Source organism: Pelophylax lessonae, assembly GCF_965119305.1.
Source record: "Pelophylax lessonae genome assembly, chromosome: 6".
In the NCBI taxonomy this organism is placed as follows: domain Eukaryota; kingdom Metazoa; phylum Chordata; class Amphibia; order Anura; family Ranidae; genus Pelophylax; species Pelophylax lessonae.
This window is the reverse complement of record NC_138773.1, coordinates 174,443,498-174,457,288: the sequence shown is the minus strand read 5'-3', so window position 1 is coordinate 174,457,288 and position 13,791 is coordinate 174,443,498. Positions and strand designations below refer to the sequence as shown.

Genomic DNA, 13,791 nt, shown 5'->3' with positions numbered 1-13,791 from the left:
AAGATCTGCCTGATCAAAGCATGAGATGACTTCAACTTGTTTGCTTTGTTTTTTAGGAATTATCACCAACCTCTGACACAAATTTAGTCCGATCTTTAATGAATCTCATGGACTGTATGCTAGATGAATTTGCTGATGAATCTGTAGTTCACAGCATGAATGAGAGAGATATTTGCTCATGGCTAGAGGTGAGTAACAATTTAATGAAAGAAAGCATGAATTTGGTGTACATGAATAATATAGAATACAATATACAGTATTAAACCTAAGAAATAATTTATAAAATCTAAAGCAAAAAAAAAACAAAAAAAAAACCTGAAGCTGTTTCCTGAAGGTTGCAAATAAGATTCCTTAATTTTTGAAGAGTGTGAGTTTCTTGTCGAGACCCTCCAAAGCAGGGTCCCATTCTACCTGCTAGGTCTGGCATGAAATGGCTGTCAAATCTGCATTTCTTGCCATGCAGATGAGCCCTAACATTACAGAGTGAGGGAACACTTGAACAACTTGGATTCCTGTCACTTGGTGGCAGATGTTGGTGTCCCAGGGCTCCCTGCCCCCTCCTCTTTTTTATGCCTTTCAAGCTTCCTGTGTCATCAAACAGACTGGCATATTTTCAGTGAGCTCTGTTGGTTCTTCTGGATCAAGGCATCATTTCCCTCAATTCCTGTGACAGAAGACCTGGTCATTGATGGAGTCTCATCTGCTGATCAACATCCTGTAACTTCTGGTGCTTTGGCTGTCTGTGTAGAGTTGGACCAACTGGCTGGAAAAATCATCTGATCCAGATTTAACTGGGCAATGCTATGGCAGTGATTCCTCCATCAGGGAGGAATCAAACGTTTCACCTTGGCCAGACAGGTGTTCAGATCCTGTCCTGTGTCACATTTTACAATCCTGCTTAGACAATTGACCATCAGTCTTCCTGACCTAGCAGTGTCAGGACTGGTTTAGTGGTGCCTACTCCTAGACCTGTTTCAATTTCAGTGTTGTGGATGTGTTATGATCAGGAGTCAGGCCCGGAGGTCAGTGGCTATGGCATTTGAAATGCTCACACAGTTACCAGCATGATAAATACACAAGCAGATTTCCCTGGTGGGAGGCACAGACTCACCCAAGGAGTGGGGTCTAAGCACTAACCTGTCTTCACCAGAGCTCCTGATGGTGGAGATGGGTTTCACTGTATGCTAGTGTCAGGTTGCGGGCCTCAGAATTGCCCCACCAGGAGGTGCGCAAGCCAGGGTGTGGTAGCAAATGTAGTAGTTAGGGATCAAGCAGTAATCAAGCCAAAGGTTGGTAGCAAGTGGTTGCAGGTTGAGATCAAGCAGAAGTGTAGTTGAGTAACAAACCAAAGGTTGGTAACTAAGGGTAATGAAAATGTGGATGGCAGCAGGAGCATAAGGAACAAGATATTGGCTGGAGAAGAGCACAATATTCTTGTACGGTAAGTGCAAACGCTTTGGCCTAAATAGGAAGTTCATGGGAGGAGCAAGGAGTTCAAAGTTCACCAGAAACAAGATAGAAAATATAGAAGATAGAAAACAGTAAAGAACATCCTACGCATTTTAGAGTTGAACCGCTTCATCTCCAATTTCATTGAGTGGCCTCATGTTTTAATCTCCCTGAAACTGAATAGTTTCCTCACTATGCTAGAGTCTCCATTGAGGTATTTGTATATCACTATCATATCTCCTCTCAAGCATCTCTTCTCCAGGTAGAATACGTTAAATGCTTGTAGTTGTTCCTTGTAACCAAGGTCCTCCAGTCCCCTTATTAGCTTTGTTGCCATTGTCTGGACAATTCCCAGCTCCAACACAGCCTTTCTGAGGACTGATGACCATGATGACCAGAACTGGATGGCATATTCAAAATGTGGCCAAGTCTTGTAAAGTGCTAGAATTCTAGTTTTATTGTTTTAGTAAGGGCAAGTTAATATTCTGCTTGCTTTGCTTGCTGCAGCTTGGCGTTGCATTCCATTACTGAGCCTGTGATCTTCTACGACCCCCAGATCTTTTTCCATCCAGGAATATCCCAATAGTTATCCCCCTAGCGAGTAACTTGCATTCATGTTTTTGGCCCCAAGTGCATTACTTTACATTTTTCAACATCAAACCTAATTTGCCATGTAGATGCCCACCCCATTAATTTATTGGGTTTTTCTTGTAAGGTTTCTATATCTTGCTGTGAAATAAAGTATTGTTGTCTCTGTGCTACCTAGTGACAGTGCAAAAGATTAACACAAAAAACAAAAAATCTGATTGCAGCTAGCACTGACATGCGTTTCCGCACCGATGGTAAAATTACTCCTTGAAAAAGTGCAGCGTAATCATAATATAATCAAAAGAAATGTACCACTGACGTGTTAATGTGCAAGTCCTACTTCAATGCAATATGACCCAATAGTTTAGAGCAAAATTATATGTATGCAAACAAAAGACATGTATCAAAAATTGTACTGATTAAAAATACCACCATGTAAAGTGCATATATAAACATGAATCAAATATAATATGTACAAATGTCCAATCCACAGTTGTGTTGATATGCTCTAAAGGTGCTCAGTGTCCAAAAATAATCTTTAGTGATAATGGTTCAAGATAAATAATCATGTACACTCATTGTAATCCACCACCAATTGCACTAGCTGCTCACCTCATCCATGTATATACCACACATACCAGAAAGCAATTGACAGTACCTCCAGTGAAATGGTGCTCAAAAAGAATTAAGAATCCTCATTGCCCAGTATTTAAAGCACCATGCATTTATTAAAATATACTCACATATTCCAGTGCACAAATGTTGTGCACAGGAAAAACTGCCTCTTTAAAACAGTGTAGCCCCCTTAGGGAACAATGCCAGTATGGATTTCATATTAAAGTGTGCTTCCTTTCTGCTTAAAGTCCTGACATCATCAACTGGCTGGTTACCTTTACAACTAGGTCACCCTGGTGGATGATATGGGCTCATCCGAGGTGCGGGTTCTAAGCAACAGGTGTTCACCAGAGCTTCTAATGGTGGAGATGGGTTTTGCTGTGTGGTAGTACCAGGTTGCGGTTCTCAGGATCACTCCACCAGGACGTGAGCAAGCTGGGATCCAGTGGCAAATATTGCAGGTAAGAATCAAGCTGAAGCGTAGTTAGTAAACAAGCCAAAGGTCACTAACAAGTTGTTTGCAGGTTGGGATTAGGTGGAAGTGTAGTCAAGGAACAAATCCAAAGACTATAACCAGTGGTAGTGGGGATAATGACAGCTGCAGGTACGCAAAGGAGCAAGATGAGAGAGCACAATCTGGCAAACAGGAAGTGCAGAGACATGGCATAAATCAAGAAGTTCGTAGGAGGAGCAAAGAATTCAAGGTTCACCAGTAACAAGAGATCAGACAAAGAGTTTGTCATGGTCTTACCTTCTTGCTGTTCTCCTTCGTTTGACATGTGCTGGCGGCCATCTTGGTTTCTGGGTTTCTTGTAGCCTCCCACTCTGCGGCTCCTCCTTCCCACTGGGAGGAGCTGGATGCCTAGCTTTTTATATATAGGAGGTCTGTGGCTTCAGTTCCCTGCTTGGTCCTCCTGTGTTCACATGCTTCTAAGACTGCTGCTGCTTCTGGTTCCTGATCCTGGCTTTGTCTGATTACCCTGCTGGTTCCTGATCCTGGCTTCGTCTGACTACCCTGCTGGTTCCTGATCCTGGCTTCGTCTGACTACCCTCCTGGCTCCTGACCTCTGGCTTCGCAAGTCTCTGCTTCGGTTTTGCCATCCGTTTGGACTTTTGCTTTACAGCTTGATTTTCAATAAAGCCTTCTTATTTTCACTTATCTGTTGTTGTACGTCTGGTTCATGGTTCCGTGACAGAGTTGTCCAGCATCTCAGGTGGCTCAGCAAGAATAGCTACTGCTGGACGCAGTTGAGGTCATAGGTCCTGGTCCTGACACCAGTTGGAGCTGCTATGCAGTCCTGGTAAGGTTCCTGGCAGATGCTTTGTGGGCTCCTGCACAATGTTTTTTTCTCACGGATTGTTTTGCCATTATACCTCATGGTCGCTGGCTTTTGTGGCATTGTTTTTGAAGTCTTGGGTCAGGACATCTCCGGATTTGTGTTTCCTTGATGCTAACAGCTAGAAAGGCTGCTTCTCTTGGACATGGAGTCCAATGAGTATCAGGGCTTACACCCTAGAACTTTCTCTGTGGTACAAAGCCTCTCTTTCTCAGTCTGAAATTGTATTTGCACTTGGCACTTTCGAGAGTCAAGATTCTGTCAGGTCTATTTTGTTCCAGAGACTGTTGGTCCTTCATTCCTTGATTTAGAACTCTGTACAGAGACTCTCCAATGTAGCTCCCCTTGTTCATTCCCCTGTAACTCCTTTGGATCTACTGTAAACCTGGTGGCCTTTTTCCTCAAGGAATACCCTCTTGTTTTGCATAGGGACAAGGTGGTGTTAAGGCCCTGGATTTTATTTTTTTCTAAGGATAAGGTAACTTTTTCCTTTCATGTCAACCAGAACATTGTCCTTGCATCCCTCAGTCTAGCTCTAGCTGTCAAATTCACCTGTAGGCGGCAGTATACCCCAACAGCCTTGGAATTCTAAAAATTCCTGTGTGCATCAGTGGACTCCAAAAAATTACAGTGAGTACAAAAATCCTATTTCTTCCTTTTTTTGTTTTTATTATTCAAAACCAAAGTCATATGCTGTTTTTGTTGCAGAGTGGCAGCATGACTAGGAGCTCTGGCTGATTAGCATTAAGGCGCATGCCTGAGTGCTGTTGTCCACTTCTGTGTTGCAAAGAGCACAATATAAAAACATTTTTATGGAAAACTGTCATCTTTGCACATCTGCTCCAGCACTAGAATGATGTAGTACTATTGGTCGATGAATCAATCAGGTTGTGGGTATTTAACATACTCTAGGTTGCTATAATTGTGTATGGTCATACTTCATAGTGCTGTACCTTGCTACCTGCCTTAGCATTTTACTATGACTGCAAATTGTTTGGAAAAGACCTAAGCAATTAAAGGGGTAATTATATCAAAGCAATGATGATCCTTATTTGTTTCCAGTGTTTTTTTAAAATGCTGTAAAATTCTTTTGACCTACAGATTTCTTTGTGTTGAAAAGCTTGCTCTGTGTCATATTTTAACCCATACATGATCCCATTTTTACTGCAGATATTAAAACGATGTTTATGGTATGTCTGGAAATAGATGTTTATATAGACAAATATGGTACTTTGTAACTCAAGCTAAACACATAGTACTACTGTATATAACTTAATATAATGTAGCAGATAAACTGTCAAAACTCACTAAATCAGTATTGCTTTTTTTTGCAGGGCATCTTTTTGTTTTCTATGATCTGGTCTGTTGGAGGAAGCTGCACAGAAAATGACCGCCTGAAATTTGACAAACTCCTGAGAGAAATCACAGATGGACCACTGAGTGAGGAAACAAGAATTCGATTTAAAATTCTCCATCCTGTGGACCCACCTGAAAAACCCTTTACTGTTCCCTTTCCCAAGGAGCACACAGTATATGACTATCAGTTTGTGAAGCAGGTCAGTGATTTCTCTGTTAAAACAAAAGAATGCTATTTTATGCACCTAAGTACAAATGTTTTCCAAGTGATGAAACCACTTCTTATGGTTACATTTAAATGCATCTTATCACAAGTGAGAAAAGATAAATGCAAGACAAACTTGTCCTCTGTAATACAGTATAAGTTTTTCATGTCTGGCGGGGATGGGGTTTTCTTCCTTGTATGGCTTTTTTGTTTCAGCATTATGTTTTGTTAGAGCAATTTACTCAAACACCTCTCTGACCCAGTACTGTATTTTGGCCTAGGCTGACAAGGCCCAGGCTTAGGGTGGCAAAATAACTGCCCAAGCCTCCACCTGAGACTTTTTCGGCCACTGGTTGCTAGAGTCGCCTGGCATCTTGCAACCAGTGACGTCAAAGTGGAAGAGGATTTAACTTCTTCCTCCTCCGTGCCTAGGGCTCGTGGGGCCCACAGAGTTCCACCGATCCAGTGACAGCGGGGTGCAGGGCAATGGAGCAAAATCCGCCGCCGACCTCAGCCGTTGCTGCTGAGTTTCGGCATCATCACACAGCGAGCGAACAGCCAGCCGGCCCTGGAGGCCTGCTAGAATTGAGAGCCCGAGGGGGAGAAGAGCTCCACTGCCATGGCGCCACCCTGTCTTGAGCAGCAATGGGCGCAGTATCCCTGGTGCCTCCCAGAGCCTGCACTCCTTCTCAAACCTCCTCTCCACTCCCAGCCGGGACATCAACAGGAAGACAGACTGACCGAGGGCCCAGAGGATGAGGACGGCGGGAGGTACAGTAGGGGCATTACACATACCTACCCACAGACGGGAGCACAGGAAGGACTGCAGGCAGAACTAGGGGGTCTCCCACCCCCTTCCCTCTCTCTTCCACCCCCTCTCTCTCCTCTCTCTATTCTGCCCCCTCCCTCTCTCCCGCTCACCATCTCCCTCTCTTGCCCACCCCCTCCCTCTCTCTCCCACCCCCACTTCCTCTCTCTCCCACCCCCCCTTCCTCTCTCTCCCACCGCCCTCTTCCTCTCTCTCTCCCACCACCCTTTTCCTTTCTCTCCCTCTCTCTCTCTCCAACCCCCCTCTCTCTCTCCCACCTCCTCTCTCTCCAACCCCTTTCGCTCTCCCACCACTTTTCCCTCTTCCACCCCCTCTCGTTCTCCCACCCCTCTTGCTATCCCACCCCTTCTCGCTCTCCCACCCCTTCTCTCTCTCTCTCTCTCATCCCCTCTCTCTCTCTCTCATCCCCCTATCTCTTATCCCCCCTCTCTCTCCCCCCAATGTCTCTCTTTCTTTCTTTCTCTCTCTCTCTTTCTTTCTCTCTCTCCCACCACCCTCTCTCTCTCTCTCTCTCTCTCCCACCACCCTCTCTCTCTCTCCCACCACCCTCTCTCTCTCTCTCTCTCTCTCTCACCACCCTCTCTCTCTCTCTCTCTCTCTCTCACCACCCTCCCTCTCCTCTCTCCCACCACTCTCTCTCTCTTTCTCCCACCCCCTTTCTCTCTCTCATTCCTCCCGCACCCTTTTTTATCCTCCCCCTCTCTCTCATCACCCCCTCTCTCTCACCCACCCCCCACCCCCCTCGCTCTCTCTCCCAACCACTCTCACCCACCACCCTCTCTCTCTCTCCCCAATTTTAGTCTTACCTAGGGCAGCACAAAACCAAAATACACCACTTCTGTGACCTACAAAACAGGTTTTACTGGCTGTGTACATGAAGAGAAGAGCATTAAGTATTGTCATTAGCACTTACTGCTATGTAGAAAGCATAACTTTATCCATGGGGTTATTAATGATAAAATAAAATATTATTTATTAAGGGAAACCTGTACTGAATATGCATGATTGTAGTCGATAATCTCTCCTTTTAATAATACTCGTTCCGTCGCTGTGATACTGATCCAGTGGGTTCAATACTTTCTCAGTCATTGATAATAAGTAGCTGTGACAGTTATCATTCACGGCATGCCTTATAGGTACAGTAACTGTTTTGGGAAACAGTTAAATTGATGGGTTTAGTTCCACTTTAACTGAATCTGCAGCCTATTCGTGTAGTGCTTTGTCTATGTGATGCAGAATCTATACTTTTTTCTTCCAACCTCCATAAAGAACATTGAAACACTTTAGTTCTTCCTGTACTTAGCTAAACACTCTTGATGATATTTTGAAGCTTCTTTTCTATTTATTTAGCAAAAAGGTGAAAGCTATGCTTTGGGTTGCCATTTTATTGACCCTTGTTGTAACCTACCAATTAATTTTGGTTTAAATTAAAGTAATCAATTACATATCACAGCCCTCATTGTTTCCTTTTATATGGTGCCTCATTTGCCTGTTATCTGTGGCCTATGATGTTATAATATGAATGTAGCTCTTTCTAGACTATGGACATTATTCAGATGTAGACATTCAGCATGCTATGCAGACCCAAAAAGCTTCATATAAATACTTTAGGCATGTGTGGCATGCCCAGCCACATTTATCAGCAATGCCCAGATCTCATTTTGACAGCAAGAATTCCTTTACCCAGGAGCAGAGCTTTCTCTGCAGCGTCAAGAAGATTTACATTAAAACAATGTTATTGCTTCGTTGTAAGGGCAGATGGGTAATTAGCTTCTCCCCTAGTAAGAATTTTGCCCCTTTGTACCTTGTATAAATCAATGGCTGGCACCACCAGTTTGGATATACCCATTCAAGCATTTACATGCAATCAGGGTCACTGAACAGTCCTAGACACAGCCAGTTTGCACCCATGGCCTGTGTTCTCTGGCAATATAAAAAGTGGATGCAGATAACCTTCCACATTGTATGCAGCTATAACTCAGTGCTACTAAGTTCAGATGCAGTGTTTAGCCGCATCTAAACATAGCAGCCTAAAGATACATGGCTTTAAAAAAAAAAAAAAACTTTGTTCATGCTTAACCCAAGTCAGCCCTAATTACCCTTCTCTTCCCCTTCTCTGCTTAGCTATTATTTTGATTGATTTTTTGATTTTTATTTCCTAATTCTATATCTTAACACTGACACTTATTTAATTTTTACTTATTTGTCTCTTCATTTTTTTAGTGCCCCTTTTAAGAAAATGCAAACATGAGATACTTTTTTTATCTGCATATAACTTTGCTATGCTTTGTAATATAAACAAAATGTAATTGCCATTATATGTTTGTTTTTTTATACATATATTTTATCAACCAGAACACTTGTTTTCAACTTTTTTTTTTTTTTTTTAAACTTTTGTTTATAGATTGCATATGATTTTTTTTTTGCAAAAAGAAAGCCTTATTTGTACTGAAAAAAACAATAATGTATTACTTTGTTAACATAACCCTTTATTGCCGCCTTCCAGCAGCCTTTTAGGTAGGCTTTAATGTCCAGGAGGTGATGTAATTTCTAAATCATGTGGCTACTGTGATTGGCTCTTACAGCATATGAATGGGAGCCTGTTGTGCTGGCTCTTGTTAAGAAGCCATTACCGAGAGCTGTTGGGGACAAGCGATCTGTGTGCTAGGAATGTAAAAATTGTTCTGGTCCATAAGGAGTATACAGGTTTGAGAGCAGAACTAAATAAAGTGTTTATATATTCTACACAAGTTATAAATTGCTTTAACCACTTGCTGCAAAATCACGTATTTGTATGTCATTCTGTTTCAAGTGGTTGAACTTTGTAGCTTCAAGTCCTGTCCATTAATGCATCATCAACCATCACAACAGAGACTCTGATGTCAAGTTTAAAGTGATTGCAAAGCCTTTTTTTTTTAACTTAACTTTTGCACAGAGCAACCTCAATCCTCATCTTCGGGGTCACCTGCTGGTGCTCCTGACTACACCCCTTCTGAATGCCCCCATAGCAAGCTGCTTGCTATGGGGGCAATCATGCGTGCTCACACCTGAGCCCCGCTCCAAGTGTCCATTAGACACACAGAGCTGAGCTTGGTTGGCCCCACCCCCTGCTCCTCAATACTGGCTCTCATTGCCATTGTATTTGGGCCATTCAGGAGCAAGAGACCAAGAGACATGGGAGAGCCTCAGCTCTCATGACCATCGCTGGATCGAGATCGGGCATAGGTATATTTTTAGGGGGGTTGCAGGGGAACTGCAAGCAGAAGATTTTTTACCTTACTGCATAAAATGCAGTAAGGTAAAAAAACATTGTCTTTACAAACACTTTAAGTCAGTTTCTAACAGCTAAAATGCACCTGCTGCGTGTTTACATTAGAGTTTGCTAAATCCTTGCCATTACAGTACCTGCAGTTACAAAGGTTAGCAAAGAGAGTTTTCAAACTTTTTTACTGTTTGTTAAAAATATGTAAATGTCCTTAATCTGGTCACAGGTGCCCTTTAAGATTTTGCCAGCCTGTTAAATAACACACTCAAGATTATGTCACCCATGAGGGTTTGTGGCTCCCTGTGGAAGTTGTCATGATTCTGGCTTCACTAGCTAGAGAGTCACTGGTCCGAAAGACGTATGCATGATGTCTTTAATGGCTGCATGCTCGATTTAGGTTGCTCGCTAGATAGTGAAGCCAGGATCAAAAGTCTGTATCTCGCACTTTTAATAACAAGTCAGGCATGCCAGCTGTGATATTTCTGTTCTCAACGATATGCATTTTTTTCTCTTTTCTACTAACTTGACATGTAAATGATTTAACTGTACAAAATTGCAGGAAACTGGAAGATGGGAGCTGTGGACACAAGATTTGAGCTCAGTGCCACCTATACCACGCGATATGATGTTTAATGAAATAATTGTGCCTACTTTGGACACCATCAGATATACTGCACTAATGAAGTTGCTGACAACCCACCAGAAGCCTTCTGTATTTATTGGGCCCACGGGTACTGGGAAAAGTACCTACATTATTGTAAGTAGTTATATGTTTGTTTATTTCAGTTTCTATTCATAATACCTAAAGTGACATGGGTGGGGCTGACAGGAGGAACCACAGAATGTGGCAGGGGAGAGAAACCTCTAACACATCTGAAAGTGTGTCGGATGTAGATATCCTCCGGGTGGCTTTTTAAATCAACGGTGCACAGATTCTAAAAACTGGCATGGGGACTGGTTAGGATGAAGTGATTTATTTTACAGAAGCATATTTATTGCATTTTTTACTTTGTGAGGATCAGCTAGGTTTTATGAGGATGCAATGTGTGTGTGTTTTGGGGGGAGGTTACTGTATAAACATATGTCTTCATTTCTGTATGTGTGTCTGTATACCTCTCTGTGTTTGACTTTCACATTTTACTTGCTTGCTGTTCCATGTATTGGTAATTGTGTTGGGTATACAGATTATAGTTCTTCCGCTAATGGCAATATGCAGATCATGGTGTAGCAGTAACATCCTTGCTGAACAGCTGATAAAATCACTTATCAGCATACAAAATCTGTTGTTTTCAATCAGTCTGAGCAGACAGAAACAGAAGCAATGAAGCAAAAATCATTGTGCAGTAAAACTAAGCAGGAAGCACACACTATAAGATGTATTTATAACATTTTTGCATTGCAATTCACCCAGTGAAAGTGCATTTGTTCTGTGCAAATGGGGCAAAAACAGCATTTTGTTGGGCTATTTCCTGTGACAGTCAAATGTTTTTCATTGATTTAACCACTTCAGCTCCAGAAGGTTTTACCCCCTTAATGACCAGGCCATTCGGCACTGCGTTAATTTAACTAACAATTTCGCGGTCGTGTGACACTGTACCCAAATACAAATGATGTTCTTTTTTCCCCCACAAATAGAGCTTTCTTTTGGTGATATTTTACCACCTCTAAAGTTTTTAGATTTTGCACTATAAACAAAAAAAAAAACAACAATTTTGAAAAAACACACTGTTTGGACTTTCATGGACTTTCATGGACTTTAGACGCTACATTATTGATGACGTCAGCTCTGTCAATACAGGGTTTATTCATGTACCTTCATGATATGTTTATTTAGTTTTTTATTTAGTTATTAGCGCTGCTTGTGTTTATTAATTTCTATTGATATGCACCTTATTTATTACTTTCTGCTATAAAACATTCCCAATCATTTTTTTAAAGTCAAATTTTTTTTTATATTATATTATATTTTATTTTTTTTACATATTTTTGGTAAAAAAAAAAAATTCCAAAAAGCATATATTTTAATTGGTTTGCGCAAGTTTTAGCGTTTACAAACTATGGGATAGACTTTTGGACTTTTTATTTTTTTTGTATTTATTAGTAATGGTGGCGATCAGCGATTTTTAGCGGGACTGTGACATTGCAGTGGACAAATCTGACAATAAATGACACTTGTTGGGGACCTGTGACATTAATACAGTAATCAGTGCTAAATAATATGCACCGTTACTGTATAAATGACACTGGCAGGAAAGGAGTTAATACTGGGGCTGATTAAGGGGTTAAATGTAAGCCTAAATGTGCTTGCTAACTGTGAGGGGGGGGGGCTCTGTGACAGGCACACACGATCTCACTGTGCCTGTGTGACAGGAGAGCCGCCTGCTTTGTTTACATAGGCAGGTGGCTCTCCTCTCAGTTTCCCTAGAGATCGCAGGAGTCCGGCGGCGATCGAGCCCGCTCCTCCCGCTGTCTGGCTCCCGCTGTGTCTAATCACAGCGGGAGCGCAGCTCCAGCAGCACACGTGCCGCCGAGACCGCGTGCACATAATCATGAAGATCTACGGGATTATGCACAGTAAATCTGCGTGGGGCGGTTGCCAAGTGGTTAAAATAGAAAATGATGATAGGAAATAAATACAATTTAACCAACTAGTGACCGAAACTGGTATTTTCAACATTAAACATTTTTACCTTACCGTGTTCCCTGCAGTATCACCCCCTCTATCCCACCCCCCCCATATGTACCTGAATCATTACTCGATCCAATGCTGTGCTCATCTGTAGCGGCTCTCCCTGCTGTCACAGGTTTTGCTGAGAGCATTGGGAGCCATTGGCTTCCTTTGCTGTCAGTTAAATACTGTGACAAGGAGTTAGGACAGGGCCAAGCCAAGCTGTCTGTGTCTATGGACAAAGGCAGCGTGGCTCGGGATCGAGCCTGCAGGTGTCCCACCAAAGGGAGGGGCTTCCTATGGTGGCACACTGTTAAAAGGAAGGGACCGGTAGTAGCGGTAGTACCAGTGCGGTACCCAAGAGGAGTAGGATTGGTGCCGCTTCATGCAATTCCATTGCACAGAGCAGGTAAGTACAAGCCCAATTCCAAAAAAGTTGGGACATTGTGTAAAATCCCAAAGAAAACAGAATGCAATGATTTGTAAATCCCATAAACTTATATTTTATTCACTATAGAAAATAGAAAACGTATCAAAAGTTTAAACTGAGAAAATCTTAGAGAGTCAGAGGGGTAGATTTAGTAAAGGCAAATAGGCTGTGCACTTTTCAAAGTGCAGTTGCTCTAGAGCATAGTAAATGAGGTAAAGCTTCACTTTGCAAAGAATACCCAATCACGTACAAGGAAAAAAAAATTAATAATAATTTTTGCTTGCACATGAATGGATGATGAAAGTCAGCAGAGCTTCTGCTCATTTACTAAGCTCTGGATCAACCGCACTTGCAAAGTGCAACTGTACTTTGCAAAGTGCACAGTCTCTTTGCCTTTAGTAAATCAACCCCAGAGTGTCTCAGAAGTAAAGATGGGCTTCACCAATCTGTGAAATTTAAAAATTGTTGAACAATTTCAGAATAAAGTTCCTCAACGTAAAATTGCAAATACGTTAAATATATCATCATCTACAGTACATAATATCATAAAAAGGTGCCAAGAATCTAGAGGAAATCTCTATGTGCAAGGAACAAGGCCAAAAAGAAAATAGGCATGATTCTGTAATGGACATCACTGCATGGGCTCAGGAATACTTCCAAAAGTTAGCACGATTGAGGGCATTGCCATACTGACACCACTGCTGTTAAATCAGATCAACAAGCAACAGGGGCGTTATCTTTGTTTCAGTGACTTTGTTAAGGCTGTAAATATGATCATGTAAAAGAGCTTTAGAGTAAAGTGTTGTGATCCACTTCCCTGTCTTTAGTCAACCTCTTGCGTTTTCTAAACCTCACACGGACAGTACAAATAGTTTGGCCCATATATAGGAGGCCACACTGGCATGAGAGACAGTATACCACAAAACTGGTGGCACATGTAAAAAAAAAAGAGAAGATCTGATTGTGTATGTTTTATCATTCTCATCATGAAAGGGCTTCTGTCTGTGGTTGACAAAGCTGGATATTTTACACTTTCTTTTTTTGCACTG

At 42.0% G+C, this 13,791-nt stretch overlaps 1 protein-coding gene across 1 annotated transcript in view; it reads left to right on the top strand.

The window, feature by feature from the left end:
• The window catches only part of DNAH7 (dynein axonemal heavy chain 7), a 368,896-nt gene that overhangs the window by 132,062 nt on the left and 223,043 nt on the right, over window positions 1-13,791 (top strand). The window contains exons 22-24 of the mRNA XM_082262147.1: window positions 57-188; window positions 5,324-5,545; window positions 10,204-10,401. Of these exons, the coding sequence (XP_082118273.1) occupies window positions 57-188; window positions 5,324-5,545; window positions 10,204-10,401 (552 nt within the window). The remainder of the gene's footprint in view (window positions 1-56; window positions 189-5,323; window positions 5,546-10,203; window positions 10,402-13,791) is intronic.